This window comes from Platalea leucorodia, assembly GCF_965183815.1.
Source record: "Platalea leucorodia genome assembly, chromosome: 11".
NCBI classification, from domain to species: Eukaryota; Metazoa; Chordata; class Aves; order Pelecaniformes; family Threskiornithidae; genus Platalea; species Platalea leucorodia.
The window spans coordinates 13,390,296-13,415,840 of NC_138833.1; the positions used below are offsets into that span (position 1 = coordinate 13,390,296).

The 25,545-nt window shown below is 40.0% G+C and overlaps 1 protein-coding gene across 2 annotated transcripts in view; it reads left to right on the plus strand.

Moving 5' to 3' along the window:
• Nucleotides 1-25,545, plus strand: part of TRPC7 (transient receptor potential cation channel subfamily C member 7) — a gene marked incomplete at both ends in the record, with an annotated part of 72,811 nt that overhangs the window by 30,966 nt on the left and 16,300 nt on the right. For both annotated transcript variants that reach the window (XM_082323877.1, XM_082323878.1), the window contains 4 exons: nt 8,669-8,833; nt 15,692-15,908; nt 21,363-21,596; nt 23,505-23,769. In XM_082323877.1, coding sequence (XP_082180003.1) covers nt 8,669-8,833; nt 15,692-15,908; nt 21,363-21,596; nt 23,505-23,769 — 881 coding nt within the window. The remainder of the gene's footprint in view (nt 1-8,668; nt 8,834-15,691; nt 15,909-21,362; nt 21,597-23,504; nt 23,770-25,545) is intronic.

Consider the following 25,545-nt stretch of genomic DNA (forward strand, 5'->3'; position numbering starts at 1 on the left):
TTTCCAAGATGAATCTCATTTTATTATTTCCTGCCCATACATCCATCCTCTCAAGGTTTGAATGAATCATTTCTCCATCCTGAGTGGTGTTTGCAATATTCCCAATTTGCTGTAATATGCAGACTTAATTATTTTCATTTGCAAAGTGCTACAGGGTCTTAGATGTCCATCAAGACGTTGACAAGAGAGCACAGGAACACATCAGCCCCATTGCATGGATGTTCATCACAGATGAAAGGACTTAAAATTACCTTCATTAATAATAAAATTCTCTTAGAAAAAAGCAATTAATATGGTCTGCTATAAACCTGACCTTAGTTGCCCCCAGTTTTGGCTTAATCTATCTCCCCATAGACAGTAGACCTGCTAATGTGCATTTTGGATGGAAAGTCAGATGGGGATGAGTACAACCCCTCAAAAAATAATAAGATTCAGTATTTCAAGTTACTGGGGGAATTTTCCTAAGTGGTGTTCAAATTTGGATGTCTGCATGGGTACTGACTCAGGGTATGGCTCTCCTACGTGAGGTTCTTGTCCCACACCTGTAGATGTCTACATTTGAGTACATTTTTGAAACTCTATACCTCATGCTCAGAGGAGTCTCATCCTATGAGTGAGTCTTTCTCTCCATCAGCTCTGCTGGGGGTGAAGCCATCTATGCTGGAGGCATTTGAGTTTGAGCACCAGCCCAGCCTTTCCTCATCATGTAGCCAAGGGAAAATAGTTTACTGACTCTCCTGGGGGAGGAAGAGGCTATAGCATTTTAAATTTCTCCTTCTGTGCCCACTGTGGCTGTTTGTTTTAGATACCAAACGGATCTTGTTGTTTGGTAGCTTTTATTGTGGCATGTTTTCAGAACAATAATTAAATAATAAGGATTTCCAAAGGGTTTTGATTCTGCACAGATATGAAAAGCCTGGGATGTTAGAGGCTGGGACTTCCAACTCATTTGCTTGTTTTCAGATAAATAATTCAGTGATAAGATTTATTCATACATGTAAAAAGAGGAGAAAAGAGACATTAGCCATAAATCTCTTCAGGAAACATGCAGCCCACTAGAATATGAAACTGAAGTTTTCTTAAGAGCCAACCACCTTATTCACTGCCCTACAGAAGAATGCTTAGCACAAAAAAGAGCCTACATCCTTGCCCCAGGGAAGTGAAATTATAAAGAAACTTTAGGCAGAACAAGGTTTAAACTGAACCAATTAAAGAATTCACGTAAACTCTACATTTTCTAGTTATACACCTCAAATATATCAGACTTAATTTTATATCACAGTAACTGAAATGTAACAGAACAACAAAAAAATCCCCTTCCATTCCTTCCACCACTAAGAGGATTATTAATTCTGTGTTTTCACTCGGCACTGGAGAGCATTTCTGTCAATGGGTGAATTGCATTTGAAATGGTCCTGGCAGTTTTATTTACCCCATTATTTTTGTTTGCTATTAAACTAATTTGTTTTTATTGGGTTTTATTTTGTGCCTGTTCACCATTCTGGTGCCTGATCAAATCCTGTTTCCATCCACGTTGCTCATTCTAATGGGACCACACCATCTCCTTTACAGACCTGCGCCACACGGGTGATTTTGGGCAGTTACACAAGCATTGGGATGCTGGGATGACCTTCATTGCCTTGGTTCTGTCTTCTTGTCACCTTTGCAAAGTGACATCTTGATCCTGTTAATGTACTCACTGATTTAGCAGAGAGCAGAACTATCCCAAACAACATGCTTGCTTGATAGTTTAGTTCAGAAAAGTGCATGTGAAAGGTTTTACAAAAGGTGTAATTTATTACTAAAACCATAATAAATACTTCTGGGTTTATGCCTTAAAAGTAACTCAGAGACTAAAGTTCATAACTTGTTGGGGTTTTTTTTCCTGATAATTCCAGCTCATCTGGGCTCTGCCTACAAACATAAAACTTTTCCCTTTGCTACCAGGTTTATAAATGCTGATGTTAGACTCCAGATATTGGGTCTGAATATTCACCAAGACTGTCATAAAGCTCATCTACAGGATGAGCAAGAACCTCATGAATATTTGTGTGATAGCATTAGACAGTCAAATGAACCTCAGGGACAGAGGGAAAGCTGCAGAAATCCTCAGGGCAGGGACGTTTCCTTGCTTCATGTTCTCTGTGTGTGTCTGCAGCAACTGCAATATCTCAGAGGACCTTTTCTCATGTAGTATTTATTTTTATGCAATGGTCAGATCCCATTGAAACAAATCTTGATCATCAGTTGAATTTTCTTTCATCCATGTTGATCAGGGTTCCATGAAATTCTTTTTTGTGTCTGGATGAAGGAATTTGGACCTGCTGATTTACTCTCCCTTGTAAGGTTACTCTGGTGCAAAGTGTTTTAAAAACTGGGCCTGTGGCCATGGATAAAATTTAACGATAATTAGAGCAGGTCTCTTTTGTGAAAAGGTCACAGTCTCACAGCATGGATATTTGGATTGGAACTTTACTTATTATTTTTAATTCATAAATAATAGGGCAAGTAGTTTTCTATTTCTTAAACTTTCTACAGTTTTACTTGCAACTCTTATCAGGCACAGCAGCAAACAGTGAGCCAAGTTCCATCCATATTTACCCTCTGACAACCCCATTTGTAATAGTTTAATAGCACAAGCACTTGTTAAAAGCAGAGGTTTTTTCCGCACTCTGGATCATGAAATAAATATATTATATCCCATCTGCTTCTGTTAAGGTTTTTCAGAACAGTTTCTTCAAAACAAAGGGCTCTTTGTTCACTTGGAGGTTCACAGAACAGAGTACAAGGTGAAGATAAGAAAAGGTATATGAATACGTTGGCTTTTTCCTGTACTGTGTATTTCCTAGCAAGCGTCAGTAGTTTCCACTGAGCTCTGTTGTCTCCTGCTCTGCATCAGGTGAAACGACTCTGCAAGTAGATGGGTCTTTTACCAGATAAAAAAACTGTTCCAACATGTTTCCAATTTTTTTTCAAGTTTGTTTTTTTGTTTGGTTGGTTTTTTTTCCAAAGAGTATGTTTCAGTTCAAGAAATGTATTTTATTCAATATAAAACCAGACTCTTTATTTGGGCTTCAAGACTTAAAAATGCTTAAAATATCAAAGGAATCTTCAAAAGTGAAAAGCGGTTTAAAAGCAAAGAAATTATATTTTGCTTTAATATTTTCATTGCCTTTTTTTTTTTTTCTGTCATGTGCATGTGGGCATATGTTTACCCTTTAATTCATCTGATCCTATTTAGTGAAAAGGCAGTATATTTCGTACCCTTCAGGAGAAGAGCAGTAATACCCTGCTTTGACCTTTCCCTGAGTTTCTTCCACCCCTGCCAATGTTTGCTGATACTCCCACAGCATCTTCAGCAACCCACTGAAAAAGGATGATTTCATATCTCCTTTGATGAAGGTTTCGCTGGGAGAAACAGGACATTGCCTACACAGAAGTGGAGATGGGCAAGCCCAACTTTCCATCCCTCCCTGCCTCTGGTTTTGCTCAAGCATAGCACCTCTGCCAAGCAAATGCCAACTCACCTTCCAGACCAGGACTGGCTTCAGTCCTGCTGCCAACACCAGCACGGCAAGCTCAGCTCAGGCTGTGTTTGTCTGTGAGGTGTGTCATGAAGTCTTCTTAATAATATTTACGTACTTTCATCTTTTCAGAGCACACGATGTGTGTGGTTCAGATCCCACGTGGTTTTTCCAACATGTGGACCCCTGCAGGAGTGCTGCAAAATGGGAAAAGCCATGTATACAATCCATTTGATGCTCCCCTCATTTTCCCTTGTAATTCAGAGGCATGGGGTGACAATTGGCTCAAATGAATCATCAAAACTGTTTCGGCATGTTCTCTAGGATCTCTGGCATTTGAAGCATTACACACCCAACCAGGGGTTCCTGTGAGCAGGTGCTGCAGCTTAAAACAGTGTTAATCAGTAGGCTTGCAGAAGCGATGAGCTACATCAAAAGACAAAAGTTTAATAATGAACCCAGAAAGGTTGTTTGAAGGACATGAACGCAGCTACATGATGAAATGAAAAATGGCTCGTCCTTGCCCCTGCCAGTGTCTCTTGACATTACCAAAGTTCTCCTGAAAATCTATTTATGCAGTTCCCTTTCTAGCTCTCACTCACTGATTAAACACACTGCTGCTCACCTGAATTGCAGTTTTTGTTTGCTGAGGCTCGCCAGCATTTCTTACAAGGCTTACAGTGAAGGAGTGAGCTGGAAAGGACATGACAGGAGTATCTCTGTGAAAGCAAGACATTAAAGTCACAAGTTTGCATTGTTAACTCTGACATACAGGATTTTAAAGTGTTTTCACTGGTTCACTGATGAGTTTTTCCTTCCTGCCTCAGCCCCTGGCTATTTAGTGTAGGGTGCATTAGCAAACCAAGGTGATCCTGTCTGAGTGGTTAATTCTCTTGCCTCCGTGGTAGATTTCTGCACTTGTAAGGGAATTAGAATAATAATAATTTCAGTAATAAAGGAGCTATTGGGTTTTTTTTCTGCATGATTAATTCCAACCATCTGAGGCTGACCTCTGCCTTTTACCTGTCTTGCCATAAGTTTCCTTATTTCTGCTGACGGCATTTTTCTGTCCAAGACATATATCTTTTTAGGTTTTGGTTTTTTTTTTTTTTTTTTTTTTTCTGTTTGATGTGTGAGCATTGTCTGACACTCTCAAGGATTTCCTGAGTTTTTGCGACCTGGCTATAGCTTATCTGTTATGTGCCACAGGATAAGAGAGATGCCCTTCAGGTAGGGACCATAGGGTGTTTTGGGTAGCGGGTTTAAACAGTGCCTAACCACTGACAGCTTAGGCAACCACTGTGCTAATACTGAACAATACTGCGGTCCTCATCAGAGACTCTTTGTCCATTATAATAGAAAATAAGAAATGAAAGTCTCTCTATTACAGTGTTTCCTATCAGAAGTAACTTCCTATACAGTTACAGAGATATAAAGTTACTTTATTGTCTGTGTAGTGAAACTCATGCATTTTTGAACAAGGATGCTGAGGAAAAAATCTCACTCTGTCATGAGAGCTGTAAAGTGCTTTCCCACAATGCATATACATGATAGGCTATGAGAAAGAGCTGTCATACATCAAATTAGATAGCAGTGTGGAAAAGTTATCATTCAATGGAGTATCCACAGTGGTCTCTAAAACATTCTCTTTATTTCTGTATGTAAAACAGTTCCTTTGGGCCCTTTCAATTCCCACTGAAGGCTTTGAGAGATTTTTTTCATATTCTAGACAAAGATTCATCTCACTCATTTAATCCCCTGTAGCACGGAACAGTGTCTTTTGGATGTGTCAATACTTTCCTGTGTCTTTCAGTGGCTCTCAAAAATGCCACTTTAGCAACTTCATTGCTTGAGCTGGCTCGTCAGATTGATGTGAGATTCTTTTTTTTTTTTTTAGCCTTTTTTTTAACTTAAAAAAGTGCGTAACTGATAGGCTGGAGGGAAGTACAATTTTCATCCTAATTTAGAGGTATGCACAGTATAAGGAAAAACCACTGCCATCTACTGGGGTCCCTGTGCCATGGGACCAGAAAAGCTGCCACTGCTGTTTCTGAATGCAGAAGCACTGGAAAACATTTTTCTTGAGCTCACAGATCCTGATGCATTACCTTTATCAGCTTGGAGGGGACTCACTCTGCCCATGAGATAAAGCACTTAATGCTTCTAAATGGCTCTTTTTGGACCCACACAATCCCCTCCACTGCCAGTGCTTCCATTTCAATCAGCGATATCTTGCCCTTCTACACAGGCCCAGCCACATCGGTCTTGTTGCAACTCTTTCTGCCTTTCTCTTCTTCAGGGATGCAGCACAAGAGCAGCCACAGTTTGCCCCTAAAAGCCTCCTGGCCCCATTTTCCAGGACTGAAGAAAGGGAAATAACATTTAATGGGAACTTTGAAAAAGCATTGCAGCATTTAGGCCTCTGAAATTCAATATACCACATCACCATTTTTCATTACACTTTGAAGCATTCTGTCTTGAAGCTTTTGTTTCAAACTCTGTTGTTTTCTGTGCCCATGACACTAAGCAAAGCATCAGTGTAATCTTTAACTTGGTGTCAGTGCCCATTTCCAGAGAAGAAAGAAAGGTAAATAGCTCTGTAATGTCTTTGATGACATCTAAGATCAATTTCTGAAATTTTGTTAGAGAGAGGGTTGGCATTGTCCAAGGGTCACTGCATATTTCATTAATATCTGATGGAGCAAACGTCATGAAAAACTACTGCTTGCTGTAAGCAAATAACAGATCAAAACTCATTCATGTTCTTATCTTTCTTATCCTGATCTTATTTTTCCCTCATTTTTGTAATAATCAGAGTAAGATGAACACCATCAAGGCTCTATGGCATGCTGCCAATCTTTGTTGTCTTGTACAAAATAAATTGTTCCAATAACTGAGTTTTATGGCAATTCCCTCTCAATTTTCCTATATTTGTATTTTTATTGTAGCTCTTCCCAGACGGAGTGAAACAATGAACAGATTAAAATGTCTGATGAATTCACTGAAATGCCAACCAGCAAAAGTCTTTGACTGTCTCATTGCCAAGGACAACTGAATTTCTTTGTCTGAATCAATTCTCATAATGCAGTGAACAATTACAAGAGCAGGAGGAAGCCTGGCTGTTGCTTTGGCCCTTCATCTCAAAAGTCTGCACATCTACCAGTGTAATTTTCCTTTCCATGAGTTGCTACAATTGCTATTGAATTAATCATATCTGAAAATAAAATTTAAAAAGGGAGTCAGTTCTCTGTCTAGATTCCTTCCACTTCATCTTTCTGTCCATTTGCCAGAACAATAGCAGCCCTAGCAGCATTAGCACAAATATAAACATTTGAGCATTAGGAAATGCCTCCTTGCAATACTGCTGTCATCACCTTAACCTTAAACTTTAAATGCTCAGAATGACTAGGACTGATGATTTATAGATTATCTTTTTTGAAAGCTTTCTTTTTTTTTGAAAGCAGCTTAAAAGAAAGTATATTAAAATGTTAATATTTCCAGGAAAAAATTCTAAAGACAAAAGAAGTTAAGAGTACCTATCAAATTTCTTCACTCCTCTGATTGATTTATTCAGTGGAAGGGATAAAGACTTATTTTCTATTTTTTTCTTTTTGAGAAATGCAGGCCCCAAAGCCTAATTCATCTGAAGAAGCACATTTTAAATAGCTGGTAATGTGCTGTTAAAGAACGAAAAGCATTATTCCACAGCAATCCTAATTACTGTGCAACTGTATTTCATTCTGCACTAGCAATAAACTGATCATTTAAACTCACAGTAACCGTTTTGTTATTATGCAAACATCTAGAAAAGAGTCCATTAAATTCCCGGTTTGATTATAATTTCACAGAAAGTGAAGATGAAAGCACAGTTAGAATTTTCTCTACTTTTCAGTCCCAATAAAACTACAGACAGCAGCTGAAATCCCCCCAGCTGGTTGCAGATGACAGGGCTGAAGCAGGGCAGCGGGGCAGCTGCCAGACATGGTCCATGACCACACTGCCAGGCAGGGGCAACAGCAGCCACAAAGCCCCCAGTAGCCTTAGCTTTTCTCCTCTCTTTCTCTACCCCCTTCATCCTCCCCCTCACCTCCAGAAAGTTCTTCTTTTTGAAGTAGTGGAAGGTTTTACATTTCCCTCCTAAGAACATTTATTCACCCAGAAAACTCACAAATGAAACACTCAGTTCTGCTAATGCAATCAACTACATTAACAATGTATTTATTTTTCATCTTTTCTTTCAGTTATTTTGCCTTTTAATTATCTTTCTTTGTGATTAAAGATAGTCACATTCTAAATTCAATCACTCTGAAGAACAATATGAAATAAAGAAGTTTAATCTTTTATTATAAAATTCTTCCGTGTGATCCAGTGGTGCTGTAATTTTACCATTAAGAAATTGCCCTTTTCAGTTGTCTGCTGCTCGCCTTTTCTTTTTCCTCTGAACAATAAACTGAAGAAGAGTCTCAGTTACAGGATACAAAGCATGTACTTTCTGTACCAGAGCAGCACATCTTTTCCTTCTGCTTTTAAATTTGTCTTTTTGTCCGATCAGTAAAGAATGAGCTGTCATTTTTTGAAAGGTAATCTGAGATAAAGCATTTAAAGTAGCAAAATACCAGCCAGACCTCTTATAGTTTACAGGAGAAGGAGAACCATGCAGAATGGTTCACTTTGGGTCCGTATGCAGTGAATAGAAAAATGTAATATTGGTGCTCTGTTGAGCTACTGTTTCAATGGCCTATGTCTTCAGCAAGTTATCAGAGTTTTTTTCCAGGTTGACATCAAAGCGCCTCTCTGTGTCTTTTCTGAAGCTCGATGCAGACTGTCTCAGATGTAAACGCTGACCCCACAAGGCACTTTTTGTCAGTGCTGGCCACTGATGAATGTTGGGTTTTGGCCTAGACAGTCTGACGTCTAAGAAAACTTTTATCTAGAGAAGACAAGAAGCAGAAATGAACCACATTCTGCTTCTGGGGGATTTTGGGTGCCTGGTCTGCAGTTTTCTGTTTGTGACACCATAAGCTATGTTGGACAACAAAGACATGCCGTGTCTTGTTCCACTGGCAAGTTCAGCAGGTTGTTCACTGACATATCATCCTCTTTGGACAATGCTACTGATACTTCTGTTTCTGTTTCTTTTACAGTTTGTTGCTCACCCCAACTGCCAGCAACAATTGCTCACCATGTGGTATGAAAACCTCTCAGGCTTACGGCAGCAATCTATAGCTGTGAAGTTCTTGGCTGTCTTTGGGGTCTCCATTGGCCTGCCCTTCCTCGCCATAGCCTACTGGATTGCTCCTTGCAGCAAGGTACAAACTCATTAAGGTGCATGGTTTTTTATAGTAGTTTCTATCCAGGACCTGGAATGAAGTCACATATTTTTCTGTAAAACGCCATTGGGAAGCAATTCATGCTATTGTCTAAGATTGCCCCAGAGGAGAGCAAGCATGGGGTGTTGCTTGATATACACAAATGGAGTTATTAGGCATGGTTTGAGGTTCATCTTTACAGATAATAAAGGTGGGGTGATGGGGGAAGGAAACATTGAGACAGTGAGTGACAAGAAAAGACTAGGAACAAGAAATGGATAGGCGATAACAACATGGGAGTGGGATGAAGAAAGAATAGGAGAACCACCAAAGTGGGGAATAACTAAAGAAGAAGATCTTTGTTGCCCTTTCAGTTAACTCTGATGTTTAAATTCTCATGCCTTTTATGTAGTTTTTATTGCAGGTTCCTCCCTTCTTCAGGGCTCCTCTCTTCCCTTTCCTTCTTTCTGATCTTGTATTTTTAGTTAGTGGAGCGTTCTTATCGCACATGTTCCTGAAACTCTGGCAAGCCCCAGGGGACTGCTTAGTGCTGCAGAGAACACTAGACTTAATCATACAATCTTTATGGTTTTGAGGGAAAATATGATGAAACTTGGAAAACTGTGATGTGCCTAAATGTCTGAGACATACCAGTGCTATGTCTCACAGCATCAGATGGAGCAGGAGAGTTTTGCCGAGACCTAGAGGTCAAAGGACCAGAGCCAACCATTAGCTTAGGTAAAAGCTTCAGTTGTCTGTGGTGTGAAATATGTAGTGAGGTTTCCATCCTGAAAGAGTCTGCTCAAGCAAGTGGAGATAAATAAGTGTGTGGCTGAGTGATAAATAGCTTTTTCACTACTCTTGCCACAGCAGAAAGGGGTAGCAGGGAAGATCATTTCACATTCAGCAATAGCCAGCAACATCATTCATTACAAGGTAGAGGTCTTCAGCAGGAGGCTTATCAGAGGTACTTAAATTTGATAGAATGACCCCTGGTGCTGGTAATTTATTCAGTCCTGAAAGCATCTTCTCCCATTTCCTTTAAAAGCCAGTGAGGAATCCTTTCTAAATTTACCAAGCCCAAGAAATTATAGATCCACAGATGGGTATTGAAGAAAGACTATAATTTGAAAAGATTTATGTTAGTGCAATCAGACAAACCTTTTGAAAACAGTCTTCCAGAACATTTGAGATAACAAAACATGTTTAAGGCTTGGCATCTTCCAAAATATTTCCAAGAATAGTACTTTCTCTTAGAGTAATTGAGAATGTAACTCCATTTTCTCAAGGTTTGCATCAACACAAAACCCCACAGCTTTTATGAATACTGGACAGGACTCCAGAGTTTCACAGAGAAGTACATGCGAAAGCCAGGCTGTATTGTGGGTGGTTTTGGTTAGGTTGTAGAGGGAATTCATGTGTGGAATTACAATGTTGATTCCGTTACGTCAGACCTCAGTCTAGCAGGGATTTATGAAGCTGTTTAATTTCCTTCACCTCTGTTGAATGTTCTGGGTGTTGGCACACCAGCCAACAGCAACATTTGTGGTGTATCCTCAGAAGTACAGAGGTTGCATTTGAATATAGCAATAGATGGGGAGAACAATTAGACTAGAAATAAGTGAAGAATTTAAATGAAAAGCATAAAAACTAAGGGGGAAAAAACTGAGGCAAAAAATTCAAAATAAATCAGTTTTACAGCAGAAATAAGACATGATTGAGAAAGTTATTTCATTTTAATTTCTTGAGGTAGGTGTATTAAAATTAAGAAAGAATGGAGGGAGGGGGACTTAACTTTTCATCAACTGTGATTTCATTACACTAAACCTTTTGTGCATTCTTATTTTTCAATGTCTCTTTCTTTTCACCCCGCTTTAGACTGTGAAAAACCATACGGAACCTTCTGTCATAAAGTCAAATTGAAAGTTCTTTCAGGAAGGAATTGTCTTTTAATGCATGGCTTTGCATTGATCAGAACAATGTAGTCTTGATTTTTGATTGGGGACTGTGATAGAAATAACTGAATAATGAATGCATTTTTCCCCCATGAATTGGTACCTCACCCAAAATAGTAATTACTAGGTTCAAGGGTTGAGGGTTGATGCATGAGCCTTGTATCCTCTCATAGTGTTATTGCAGACAATTTTACAGAGGGAGCATATCCGCTAAAAGGATGGTCATGTCAGCAGAAGATTTGCATGTGATGCTCTGAGCAGCCCAATTTTGTCCTGATCAGTTTTACAAGTGTTTTGTTTGGTTTTAAGTCATGGGAACAATCTTGATGTTACACAACTGGGTAATGAAATAATTTTTCCATAGTAACAATCAGCTAAGATATTTAACTTAAATCAAATCAAGCCTGACTTAAAAGACACATGGATGCCCAGCCACGAGTCAGGGACTTGTTTCTGGGCTAAGACAGTGAGAAAAATGAAGGCAATTTCTGTAATGTGGAATACTGCTTATAGGAGCTGTCCTGACCAATACTATTGTGTATCACATTCTTAAGATGTATTGGTCAAATTCCGCAGTTTCACATAGGGTAATAGAGTAATTCATATCTCAAAATAATTCCTTCGCTAATGTATCTTAGCAAGGAATATGTTTTCAAGTCTTTACTCCCTAACAGAAAATTTTCTTTAATAAAGCCCTCTGGAGTTAGAATACCACCCTTGAAAATTTTGTAAATAGTATTAACAGGAATTTGCAACTAAACTCTTAAGTCTTCTTTTGCATTCAGTTGCACAGAGCTGTCTTTATTAAAACCAATTTTAGTGTCACTTCTGGATGCACAAACTCTTGACAAGACCCACAGAGTGTAAGCCTATCCTATCCTGAAATATGTGTTGACTTATCCATCTCATGGAAGCTGTGACTCTGAAATGAACTGTTGCTTTATATGTTAGTATCCAAAACTTGTTTCGCTGCTGTTCAGAAGAGAAGAGATAGAAAGGAAAAATTGCACAGTCTGCTGCCCAAAAACAGAATGACAAGAGCAAGCAGGACTGTTTGGACTGTCTGTAGAACTTCAAGTATTTTCTTCCTTCTCTGGTCGGTTGAAGTGCACTTTCAAATATTACAACACTAACAGAGATCATTTATACACAGCTCTCATTGCCTGGGTTGTTCTCTGGCTTTCATGTAGCCATGCTGGGGTTTTATGGACCGTAGATCCCACTGGGATGGACTCAGCATCATTTAAGCACTGGAACTTTAATGGATCACTCCACCTAAAGCTGTACCTGTACCTTTTTAGTCTGGGTATTTTCCTCCCCAGTTAAGCTACATAAAATTTCTACAACAATATTCTTCATGCTCCTGCTGTGAGCATAGTACTAAAACTAGTAATGGCTTTTTTCTTTATGATATTTTTGTCTTTATTTGTTCCTGTCTCTTGGACTAGAGATTAATTTGCATTTGGAAATCTGTTTCACTATCACATTTTATATATTTTCTTTTTGACATGTCTGCATGCTTCATTATTTTCTCATGATATGGATAGGATACTAAGTCATGAAATGATCTATTCTCTTAAGAATGAACCTTTGTATTCACACACTGTCAGTGTCTCTGTCTTAACAGTGACAGCCAGGCACTTCCATGCAATCCCAATTTGATGAAAGACAATATTTTGATTTAAAAAAGTAATTGAGAAATTGATACATCCAAGTAGTTACACATCTTGAGTTTAACTGTATCATGTTGCTTGAAAAATATATTTTATTGTCATAAAGCATTAGGCTGCCTGGAGGAATTGATGCTTCATTAATTTTTTACAGAATATTCTAGTCAACACTTTCACCTCCTGTAGCTCTTAGCTAAAAATCAGATTTCTGAGAAAATATGAAAAGCATCAGCTCAAGAAAAAAATTGTAAGCTTTCCACAGTAATAAAGGGGATAAAATGCTGATGTAACACTGACTAAATGAAGACTTTTGTTAAATCAGTAGAGAACCAAGTGAAATTACCCACAGAATTCATTTGGTTCTGTAATACACGGGATTATTTCTCTGATAACCAAGGCTGTGCTACTTTAATCTCAGGTCTCTCTTTTTAAGTTTCTATAGACAGCAGAAAAAGTCTAATTATTTGGAGAGAATTCATGATTCATAAAATCACAGAAGGGTTTCGGTTGGAAGAGACCTTTAAAGGTCATCTAGTCCAACCCCCCTGCAATAAGCAGGGACATCTTCAACTAGATCAGGTTGCTCAGAGTCCCCTCCAACCTGACCTTGAATGTTTCCAGGGATAGGGCATCTACTGGGCAACTTGTTCCAGTGTTTCACCACCCTCATTGTAAAAAATTCCTTGCTTATATCTAGTCTAAATCTACCCTCTTTTGGTTTAAAACCATTACTCCTTGTCCTATCAAAACAGGCCCTGCTAAAAAGTTTGTCCCCATCTTTCTTATAAGCCCCCTTTAAGTACTGAAAGACCACAGTAAGGTCTCCCCAGAGCCTTCTCTTCTCCAAGCTGAATAACCCCAACTCTTTCAGCCTTTCTCCATAGCAGAGATGTTCCATCCCTCTGATTGATAGTTTTTGTGGCCCTCCTCTGGACTCACTCCAACAGGTCCATGTCCTTCCTATGCTGAGGACTCCAGAGCTGGACACAGTACTCCAGGTGGGGTCTCAGCAGAGAAGAGCAGAGGGCCAGAATCACCTCCCTTGACCTGCTGGCCATGCTTCTTTTGGTGCAGCCCAGGATACGGTTGGCTTTCTGGGCTGCAAGCGTACATTGCCATCACATGTCCAGCTTTTCATCCACCAGTACCCCCAAGTCCTTCTCTGCAGGGCTGCTCTCAATCCCTTCATCCTCCAGCCTGTATTGATACTGGGGGTTGCCCTGACCCAGGTGCAGCACCCTGCACTTGGCCTTATTGAACCTCATGAGGTTCACATGGGCCCATTTCTTGAGCTTGTCCAGGCCCCTCTGGATGGCATCCCATCCCTCAGGCATGTCAACTGCACCACTCAGCTCGGTGTCATCTGCAAACTTGCTGAGGGTGCACTTGATCCCACTGTCTATGTCACTGATGAAGATATTAAACAGTACTGGTCCCAATATGCTTGTTCTCTTTTAGTGAATTCAGGATAGAAATGAGCCTTGTACAGACTGTAAATGCACTTTCTTAAAACTTTCTTGGTAAGGCCCCATATGCCCACAGTTGTTATTATACTTTACTCTTGCTCTTTGAGCTCTCTCAGACAGGTCATATGAGGAAAACATCTGAGATTATTACTGTATGGGGCATTGTTCAAACATATCCCATCAACCCATCAGCTCTGTACTGGAAATATAAATTCTGCTACAAAATGGAAATCTATTCAACACCAGTCATAAAAAGCTGCTGAGAACTAACACTACACCAAGGTTTACAGCAGAGGAGTGAACCAGCATTACAAGTGTTGGGACTGGTTTTAACACACTTCATTTACTTCATTTACTTCTATTCCTAGACATGATTAAGGAAACTTGGGTTTTGATTCAGTGCAATATCTACCCGCTTAAACACATCTTTATTGACCTCAGAAAGAAGCAAGCATGTTAATAAGGGCTCTGGGATAGAGCAGATTTTTTTCATTTTCTTTATTGGAAAGTCTTTCTGGTATTTAGAAACATGCAAACTTTCCAACAGGTTTTACTATTCTGTCAACTTTATAGAAGTTTTTTTTGACATTTTAAAAATTCAGAGAAGAAAAAGAAATAAGAACCAGAATCAGAAGGCTTCCTTTAAATTTCCACTAGACTTAAAGAGCCCTGCTTTTAAAGTATTTCCTGCCCTGCAACAACCAGAGACCTGGGCTCCTTTGAACAAAGCTGCTATTGGAGATAAGTAAGAAAACAGAGAATTTCCTTTTTCAGTCCCTTTTCATAATTCTTAAGAAGTTTTATGATCAAGTCAGTAGATATTAAGAAAATTTTGGGGGTACCTTGTCATCAAGGGAAGTTAATCAGTGAGTAATATACTGCAAAAAAAATCCCATTTGCTTTGAGGTGGTTTTGGAAAGGGCATGTACAAGATGGCCCTTGCACTGCTTTCTATTGTGTCCAACACCATGGGCATCGCTCCTTGCACTCCTAAAAATGCTTCTATTCTTAGTATTTTTCTGTACTAATGTTTTCTTAGATCACAGAAAATGTAAAATGAAGAGAGTGATATTTAAATTAATTAACAAACAAAGCTTTTCAAAAAGAATGGAACAAATATTAGCTATAGTGAAGAGATCTGCTGCTCTGATTCTTAGCTTAATGTATTGAAATAAATCTTTGTGTTCTGGGGAGTGAATCTCCAGCTTTTATAGTAATTATGAGAGAGGACTATCATACCAAAGCATATTAAAACCATTACTAAAGAATCTTTAAACAGAAGGCTATTTCCTACACATTGTTAATGAACTGGGAATTCAGCATTAATAAAAGGTGCTAATATGTAACAATGACGTAAGGATGAGAAGTGCACCCATCATTAGGATTTATATTGACACACATGAGTACATTCATATAACACATATACACACAAACATGTCTCATATAAATGTCCTATCTCTTCATTTTCCACTTACCATATGGCCAGGACAATGAGATATATTATACGAGGGTATAAATGAGCAATATGAGATACTACCATGCATAGAAAATTACCCAAAGGGCATAATTTGAACTGCAACACACAATGTCTAGTGACAACAAATAACAACTTGAACAAATCTAAACCCTATTTAGTTCATGATCTAGAATTCATTTCTGAATCCTTTTCTCCTTGAGACAATGGTTCAAACTTTTATAGGAAAAAAACTTCCAGGAGGTGGATGAGGGAAAAAAAAAATCTTATGTCTTGTCTATGTGTCGTTGCAGTTGGGACGGACCCTCCGAAGTCCTTTCATGAAGTTTGTGGCACATGCAGTTTCTTTCACAATCTTCCTTGGACTGTTGGTAGTGAATGCTTCAGATCGGTTTGAAGGAGTAAAAAATCTCCCCAATGAGACCATCACGGATCATCCAAAACAAATATTTAGAGTCAAAACAACTCAGTTCTCATGGACAGAATTGCTGATCATGAAGTGGGTATTGGGTAAGCAAAACCAAAATGTGTACAAGTCCTCCAGGAAAATTCAATATGACTAGGAATAGCATGATAGACAGTGACAAGACAAAGGGAAAAAAAAACCCAAACCACACAAAAAACCCAACCACCTCAAAACCAAAGAAAACGCCATGAGGCTAAATTAGAGGCTGATGGCAGTATTTTGATTAAAACAAGATCAAAGAAATCTTTGATCTTGGTCACTGTTTTTGTAAATATTGAATGCTGCTTGGCAAATTTTCACTTTCCTGATTTTCCACTTTCCATGGTGAAAGCTATAGATGTTGTCTGTTTGTCTCTGTTGGTTTAATCATTGCATCTTAAAGATGGTGATATAGTCATAGAAACTTATAGCTTCACTATAGGACATTGCTCCATCTAAAGTGAGCAGAAAGAAGTGTGTCCACTGGGACGTGGGTGACCACCAACCTGTTTTATTACCCTGCCATGAGATTCTATTATAATTCACTGAACCTCAGTTTCTTCATCTGCAAAATGGGTATATTGTTATTTACTTTTTTGTAATGCATTCTGAGATCTAGTGATGAAAACTGCTAGGTAAATAAGAGTTGGATTTTGTGATATTCATAGTATGAAATTGTTACTAGTGAGAGGACAGCACAGCGCTCAATCTTTTAAAAGAAATTAAGTTTCCAACAATTATAAAGTAGGAATTAATGTGGATGAACTCTTCAAGTGCAAAAGTATGTCATGTGCACAAATTAGACTTCCAGGGAGTTTTAGGCAAATTCGGATGTATTACTTTTCCTATAGGCACAATTTATTCCTGGCAGGTCAGCTGCCTTGAACCACTAATCTAAACAAGCTCAGAAGGATTTATTGGGAAATTGAGCTTATCAGCTCGGCAGAATCTTTGTCTACCTCCCCTGTATCTATTTTTACTCACCACCATGATTTCCATTCTTTTCTTGCAGCAAATAATTCCACTGTTCCATAAGTACTGATGGCATTAAACCCCCCTGAAAAATAGGATAGGGCTGCTCTATCTGATGACTCCCTAGTCACCATTTCTTTGTTCCCTGTCCTCGCAATAATCAGAATCCCATACAGGATATTAGGCTAGAAAATACTGAATAGATCCCAGACTGGATAGAATAAGTCTGTAAGATATATTTTTTAAATGGTATTAAAGCAGTTGGACAAGATTATTAGATTTCAGACTAGGTATTCTTTTCTTATAGGCAGTAGATATCTGTCTGCCTGGTGAGTTCCTGAGAGATGAAGAAGAAAACATTTCATTTAAAGCGAAGGTTTTCACTTTTCTGGGAGAAGAAAGGTGATTCATTGTATAGACTTCTGAATATAATGAGATTTTCTAATGACTGCCTACTCTGGCCATTTTACCTGTCTGCCTACATAAAGTTTCAAATAATGCTTCACCAATACTAAGGTGACAATTTGGTGCAGGTGGTCTGCAGACAGCTGGCACAGGGGCTTGGGCACTTGCTGAGCCCCATATGCGACCATGAACTTTAAGGACTGTAAAAGCACTAAGGGTGGCAGACTGCCCAGCCTTTTAGAGCAAAAATCTTATAGGTATTATAAATATATATATGTAAGTAGAAATAAAATTAAACAAAAGTAAATGCTATAGATAAATATCACAGCTAAAGTTGCCAAGACATGCTTTTCCAAAGAGTCAAGTGTAAGTAGACAGTAAGTATATGTTGAAGTATAATAAATCTAACTCTTGTGTACTAAATATACATAGCTATATTTAATCCTACTTGGCAACACCTGCAGTGGCTGTCTTTAGACTCAACTGTGTAGGTGTGCTACCTACATTTTGATGCATAGTACAATCAAGAAGTGTAATTTTATTTATTCTCAGCTTGTAAATCCCTTCCTTCTGGTTCTGTTCTTTCTCTTTTCTCCTTTATACTGTGGCAGCAATGATGAATGCTGATGACACATTACTTGTTCCAACCATAGCAGACCATTTTTGAGAAATTAGTTTACAGGTCCTTGATCTTGATTCTTTTTGGGGGAGAAAATTGGCTGTCTGAGTTGTCTGGCTGTCAACCATAAAATTATGACGCATGTTCAGAACAGCATTATTCAAGGATAATGTTCTACATTAGCATAGCATATTGTGGCCATGAGTGAGCACAACCTGTAATAGCACTCCCTGCAATTAATCTTGCTAGAGATATGAAAATTGACCCACGTGTATATATTTTAAGAGAAAACTACCAGCAGGAGAATTTCAGACTGGAGTTATGCAAAAAGATACCATTGCCTTCTCCTGCTCCCGACTATTTGTAATGCAGGTGAGTAATGGAGTAAACCGAGCAGAGGCAATGACTTTCAGCCAGGCGAGCACTTTATGCTGCTCCAGAAATCCATATCAGAGGCTGTACTTTCCATTAGCCTGCATCTCTGAAATGGCTGTAGACCATCACTGGATCAGCCAGGTAGTGTTGGTAGCCCATTTAACATCCCCATGAACAGCCAGATAAACAATAGCATTTTAGGTGGGAGAACACCTTTTTGGTCTCGCTCTTCTTTGTTATGAACAAGCATCCAAGGGCTGCAGATGATAAACCTGTCAGCACAGAGAAATACCACAATGCTCTGAAAGGAGAACTTGCCCCTTTGTACATGGGGCACAGCAATTTCGGCTCATGCACCTGTGGCTCATTGTATACCTTGGCTAACTCTCCTGCCATGGCTGGGTCTTCCCATCTCTTGCCTTCAAGTGAAGAAGGCTGGGATTTTTCTCACGAGTAATGTGGACAAAAGTGTGCACCGGAAGCAGGGAGGTTTCAATTAGGGAGACAAAATCCCTGCTACAAAAGCAGCCAAGGTAGCAGTTAAGCTCTGGGTAGACGCAATCTGAGGACAACTCTCTCTCTTAATCCAATGGCCTTTGGTGGATTCAGGAAGGCTCAAAGGCGGCTCTCCAACATCAGCTGCTCGTGATTTATGTACCAGGCCAGTGGATATAAAAATCTGACAAACTGTTCCTTTTTGTGCACAGGTGGTGCACAGCGCTTCTTGCACACTTCCATTTTTCTTCCAGATGGGCTATTCCTGTAGCCTAACTCTCTTTCCCCTGCTGAAACCAGAAATGCCCGTCAAGGTGACATTTCTGATTATCCCTGCTGTGGGAGAACAGGCACAAGAGACTTGTAGAAGCCGCTCATATCCCACCTCTCTGTGCATCAAACTCAGGGAAATGACCTCTCCCAGAGCCATTGGGGGCCTCAGAAACATCATATTGAAATGCAATTATATCCTGGCAAATCTGCTTTGCCTAGTTGCCTTCCCTTATTTCTGTTCTTGCACCCCATCTTATGTCCCATCCCCTGAATTTTAGCTGCTTTTTCTCTTCTCAGTATTTTTAGTTAAGGAGAAGCTTTGAATTACTCCCTCACAATGTATATACAATTACCCAGCAGTACTGATCGAATAATTACGGTAACTTTTCTGCTTGTCCTGAATAGACATTTTTCCATATGTATGGATAAAAAATTATTGCCATACAGCTGGCAAAAAGAGTGATGTAAATTATAGGCCAATAGTGTGATACTTTCACAGAGTGATTCTAATTTTAGTCAGTCTACTCAGTTTTAGACATTCCTTACTTCATTAATCTGCAACTTAGGTATATTATGTGACCAAGATTAGAAATAAATTTGGATGGGAGAGTTAATATTTAAACCAGAAAAGACATTTCTGGGTGTCAGTGAACAAGTACTCTGGTCAGCAATGTTACCATGCGTATCATATTTCCTGAAGTACTTTAGTACCTTTATACGACATGCATGCATAATGCATAGGGCTAATGTCTCGGATCTATCATTTCTAGGGTACCATTTTTTTTTAGCTAGAAATGTTTCTTTAATATTTCATCCTTGCTTCAGGACAGTTCCTGAGAAACAAATTCTTCCACCTCCTCCCTTCGACTATTTATTATTAAATCTTGCTCATGGTGAATGACAGCTTGGGATGAAGTTCCTGCTTTTACTCAGCCAAGCATCTGTGGAGTTAAAGTGCTGGGAGGCTCCTCTCCTGCCCTCCTCTGGCTCTGCTCAGCACTCAGCAGACCCCAGGGTCTCTCCCAACACAGATCTATACAGGGCATAACCTATATCAGGGTACAGCTCGAAGGACCTGCCTGGAGATTCCAGGGCTATGGAGGTCACCGGCTAGCTGTGCCTTGGCCGCCAGTGGTATTGATAGCTTAGCTTTCTTTTTTTTTCTCAAATCCTTCCCTGTGCACAAGAACCGACAACAGCATTTCTTCATTCCTCCAGCCTCCGGCTAGATTCGCACTGACTTGTTTCCTTCCCTATAACCCAGCTTTCGACTGCGCCTCTTGGGACACCATGTGCTTCCAGGAGTCTCTGAAGTAGATGAGCAAATGCATTGACATGCCACGCCACGAGAGCTTCCAGCAAAGCGGATGAAGAAAAGTTCACAAAAAGGACAAGGTTGCAGGAGGCCACATGGAAATCGGCAGGCACTGCTCCTGCTTGATTAAATGTGAATTTTGCTGCTGCTATGGAAACAGGATTGGGTAGAGTGCAGGAAATATTTATCAGTGGGTTAAGTATTCCAATGTTTTAGCTATTCAGAAGCAAGATTTTGGCCCTGGGGCCCTGCTTTGATTGAAAGTTGGGCAAGTTGGTGAATTTGACCTGAGCTCTTGGCTCCAGTTTGCCCACTGAATTCACCTGTCCTCCCCAGCACTCCTCAGTAGAACATGGATGTCAAAACGTTTGAATTTTCTGCATTTGGCATTTAGGTTTATCTGTATGTCTAGTGTCAGAAAGATCCTAAATTCAGACTAAACTCAGAGTTTTCAAAGTGGTAGATCAGACTTTAACGTACGGAAATTCATTATTATTTAATATATAAAATTCATTAAAAGTTCTCCAAGGGCAGAACTTCTGCCTTGCCTTTTCTCTGACCATATTGTATTTACTCCTGGATGTGATTTTATCTCGCAAAGATCTGTTTCCCTTCTCAAAATGGACCCACCCACTGTTTTAAGGAAGGAGGAAAACATCAGCAGAGCAAATGATACCATCTTCAGTGGCACAGTTTAGCAAGGAGATTTTGGGGACAAGAGAGGAAATGTACATTTTCTCCAAATAGATCAGCAATAGGATTTTTTAATGTCTTCAGTATTTCTGAACCATGTTTTCTCTGACATCACCAGAAATCTACTTTACCATTGACTCATATAGTGAAATTTTGAAATTTCTACCTCATATGCACAAAAGGACATATAAGCTTAAAGTTTTTAATAATTTTTAAGAAAAGATGACATGAACCATTCTCAAGAAATTCAGTTTAACTGAAGGGTTATTTGTTTTGATCTTAGAAGCTACTGTTAGCTAGGAAACGAGTCTGTCTCAATACAAAAAGCACCTCCTGTATTTGCTGGTTAAACGTACTCTGGTGTTTCCACAGGCATGATATGGTCAGAGTGCAAGGAGATCTGGGACGAGGGTCCACGTGAATACGTGTTGCATCTCTGGAACGTGCTGGACTTTGGGATGCTGTCCATCTTTGTGGCATCATTCACGGCCAGGTTCATGGCTTTTCTCAAAGCAACTGAAGCACAACAGTACGTAGATCAGTACGTTCAAGATGATGACCTCAATAATGTCACCCTTCCCCCTGAAGTTGCTTACTTTACTTATGGTAAGATGCTTTTTGCTATCTAATGCTTCCTGTTCTTTTAGGCTAATGTGTGGCAGTGCTGAAAGTAGCTTTCTTTTTGTGATATTTATGTGGTTTTTTTCTAATTAAACCAGATTATTCTTCTCAGATCTACCCATTACAGCCATCTTCCTAAACAGTCAGAAAGGAATTGAGATCTGAGCCTCATTCAGTCTCTGATCTTGTGCTAACGCTACATTCAGGTCAATCATATCCTAACAAAATAGCTTGAGTAACAAATAATCAGGAACTGGGAATGAGCAGAATATAATTTAAATTACAGATGAATGAGCCTGCTTGGTTTTCCAAATGTGAGAGGGGCGAGATGTGTGAACACACATAGGATCTGGAATTGCATTTCTAACTGGTGGTGTGCTCTGCACCTCTGTTACATCCAACACCTGTATAATGGAAATACAAATACAAATTACACTCTTCTCCAAGAGAAAAACTTTATTTTTTGAGAGCCTATATCATCTATAAGTGCTAACATTTGGAAATGCAAGTAGTAGCATAACCTTGACAACATTATTTTTGATGGCTGAAATTGTTTTTCTTTGATATTCACAAATTAATAGAGCTTTACACCCCAGTGTGGGGACTGGATTCATTGCATGCCTCTGCAAGCTTTAGATGTAACCCTGAGCAAAATCCATGGGGATTTTTGCTAATGGAGGGGCTGCAGGAATTACAGAGCTGGGCACAAAGGAGTGCCATTTGCTCCCTAGGGTTGTAAGGTAGTTATTCTAGCAATGTGCTTGGGCTGGAGAGGAAGATCTGGGGCAGCAGACTTCATCCACTGTAGGTGTGCACCATGTGGCACCAGAGACACGTTCCCTGACCCTACACCAGGGTGCACAGCCACAGGCTTGCTGGCAGGTCAGTAAGCTGGCCACACTGCCTCAGCCTCTTGCTTGGTGTGTCCCCTCTGAAGGTAAGCTTCTCTCCCTGCCCAGGCAAGCAAGAGGCCACTGAGATGATGTCATGGTTTTCCTCTCTCTGGTTTGCTGCTGACCCATTTAAAGTGAGTTCGTGATACAAAGGTGCAAAGGGTCCAGAACAGAATGTCACAATGAGACCCTGTGAATTCCTCCATCTGCTGCTTTTCCTTTGGTTCCAATTACTGAAAATAATGCCTAAGTTTACTGCTGTGTCCTTAAAGATGTCACATGTTTTAGCTCTGAGTCACAATCTTTTCATCAAGAAGCTCAGTTGATGCAAGGACACTTATAAGCTATATTAATATAAATGTTCACATTTTCAGTAGATTAAATAAATGATGTATATCTCATATCAACAAGAAGCTTTTTAAAGTAAAAATATTAGAGTGACTAGACTGCAAGAATTGGTTTTAATTTAAAGATAATATGAAGATTATACACTTGATGGTTATATCTGCTTTATCCTAACAAATCCTAACTTTGTTATCTAATGGTAGAGATAGAGATCTCAGTCTGCCTCATGCTTCCCTTCCAAATATTGACACAGTGTCATGTATCCAAACCTATAGCCAAACTCCACTGGATTGTAGTTTTGGTTCTCCATCTTGAGGGCTTCAGACGGAAAAGGCACAGCACAGTTGATGTTCAACTAGGATACAGAAAATATCAAATTTTTTTTAAGGTCATGCTATTTATTTGCTGTGTGACTTTGGTAAATCCCAGTGACTTTCTCATTTCTCATCTTTACCATGTGAAAAATACAACTAATTCTTCTCACCCATATTTGTACTGCATGCTGAGGACTTCAGTGACCCGTTGTTCCAAACCTTTTTTTTTCTTTAACTCCTGGCTAAAACCAAGATTCAGTCTTGAAAAGGGGTCATTTATCATCATAACTTCCGTCTAACACTTTCTGTTACTAATACCTAGTATACATGTATTGTTTTAGCCAGGAACAAGTGGCTTCCCTCGGATCCTCAGATCATTTCAGAAGGACTGTATGCAATAGCTGTGGTACTCAGCTTCTCCCGCATTGCTTACATTCTTCCAGCCAACGAAAGCTTCGGCCCCCTGCAGATCTCTCTGGGGAGGACTGTGAAGGATATCTTCAAGTTCATGGTCATCTTCATCATGGTGTTCCTGGCCTTCATGATTGGAATGTTCAACCTTTACTCTTACTACCTTGGTGCAAAATACAACCCCGCGTTTACAACGTGAGTACCTATGGAAAAGCAGCTGCTTTTGCAGGGCTCAATCCATTCCGGTCCATTGCTGCTGCAAGGTCTGCTCAGATATTTTCTACACCAGCCATGTGGGGAAGTCACATCTAGACTTTGCCTGGGAAACTTGTACCACAGCCTCCAGCCCTGGTAGCCAGCTCAAGGCCTGAACTCAGGGGCAGGTGTAGTTCAGAAATGGTTATTTCTGGAAATCAAAATAACAGATCAGGAAAATGTTTTGTGAGGTGTTCAATTTAACGAGTCCAGAGAAGCAGTGGAGAAGAGGTTAGACCTAAGATTATTGTTCTTAAAACTGCAAGCTAAAATATATGTAAAATAAGGGAGGATTTTGCTTATGTGAGGTCTGTTTTAGGACACCACCTGAGCACAGCTGTGATTATTAGGTGCACATCTGCATAGCCAGCTGCTAGTCATGATGCTGTGTTTCTTAAATCTTGGCCGGGTACTTTTCAGCAGAGGCCATGTGAAAGCTGCACAGAGTATCATGCCAGGTTACTGGCCACGCAGGGCAGTGGGTCTGCCTGGGTCACGCTCACCTGCCAGCACTTGCTGGGTGGCCACACAGACCTGCGGAGGTGGCTGTGCCAGACGCCCTGTCTCCACCTTGTCAGGGATGTCACGAAGAGAAAGGAGTTAGCAAATGCTTCTGGAATAAGGTTCAGACTGAGGCTGCTTTTGAAAAGGGAAAGCCTACAACCCTTCGGAGGTAGAATAAAATGCAACCTTGATTCTCTGGGACCCCGGGAACCCAAGCCCCAACCGTGGGGACGACAGCTGAAGTCTTGAAGGAGCTTTCAGAGGAGGGGACATCCTCGTGCCCTGCTGTGTCTGAGGGACATGTCCCATGCATCCACAGGAAAGCCTCCTCCCTTGCACTGTGATGTGGCACCAGCATAGCACCATGGCAGTCAGCTTTGTGCCTCACAAAACCACCATGACTTGCCTTAGGGACACGGTGGAGACTTTCCTTCCCACACACCTGTCTGTGAGGGAAGAGGAAAGCTTGGCATAATGTTTTCACCTTGCTGTGATCTGACTTCCACGCTTGTAATGCCTGAGCCCACAGCATTTACCAGATGCAGAGCAGATAGCAGCTGGCATTTGATGTGTCATTTCTATAACGTGTCACACAGCCAGCTGGGGGCTTAGCTTGTAGCTCCTCTAGGAGAAATGCCCTTTTCAGCATCATTTCTGTCCTGCAAGTGGCTGTTTCCTTCCAAGTGCACAGGAGCCGGTTTTACCACACCACCCTCTTGTGCGACATGTATCTCATAACATAATGTTTACTTTCTCTAATTGAGCCAAATATGCCTTCTAGACCTCTCCTCTAACCTCAGGATACATTTTAATGGAAGGATTTATGAGGCCAGATGCAATTATATTTATCTGTGCTCGGTAGTAAAGTAGAAGAAAACTTAGTGTGGGATGTGACTTGCTTCTTATTTCAAGAGAAGGAGATGCCCTTGAAGCACAAGACTTAATGAGAAGTTGAGTCGATACCATCCTTGATTGCCTGGTGGCACAGTAACCCTCAGTTATGGTATCCCCCAGGCACGTCACTGACAAATTCCAGTCTCTGATGCAATGCCATGCAGTAACTCTCTCTTTAGCGCTCATTACCTAAGTGGATCTTTCAATAGTTACTATCTCTTGATGGAAATAATGAGCAAACATCGACTAAAATGATGACCATTCACTGGAGTAAAGATTGCTTAAATGCCTGAGGGATGTTTGGATTGGGGAGAGTCT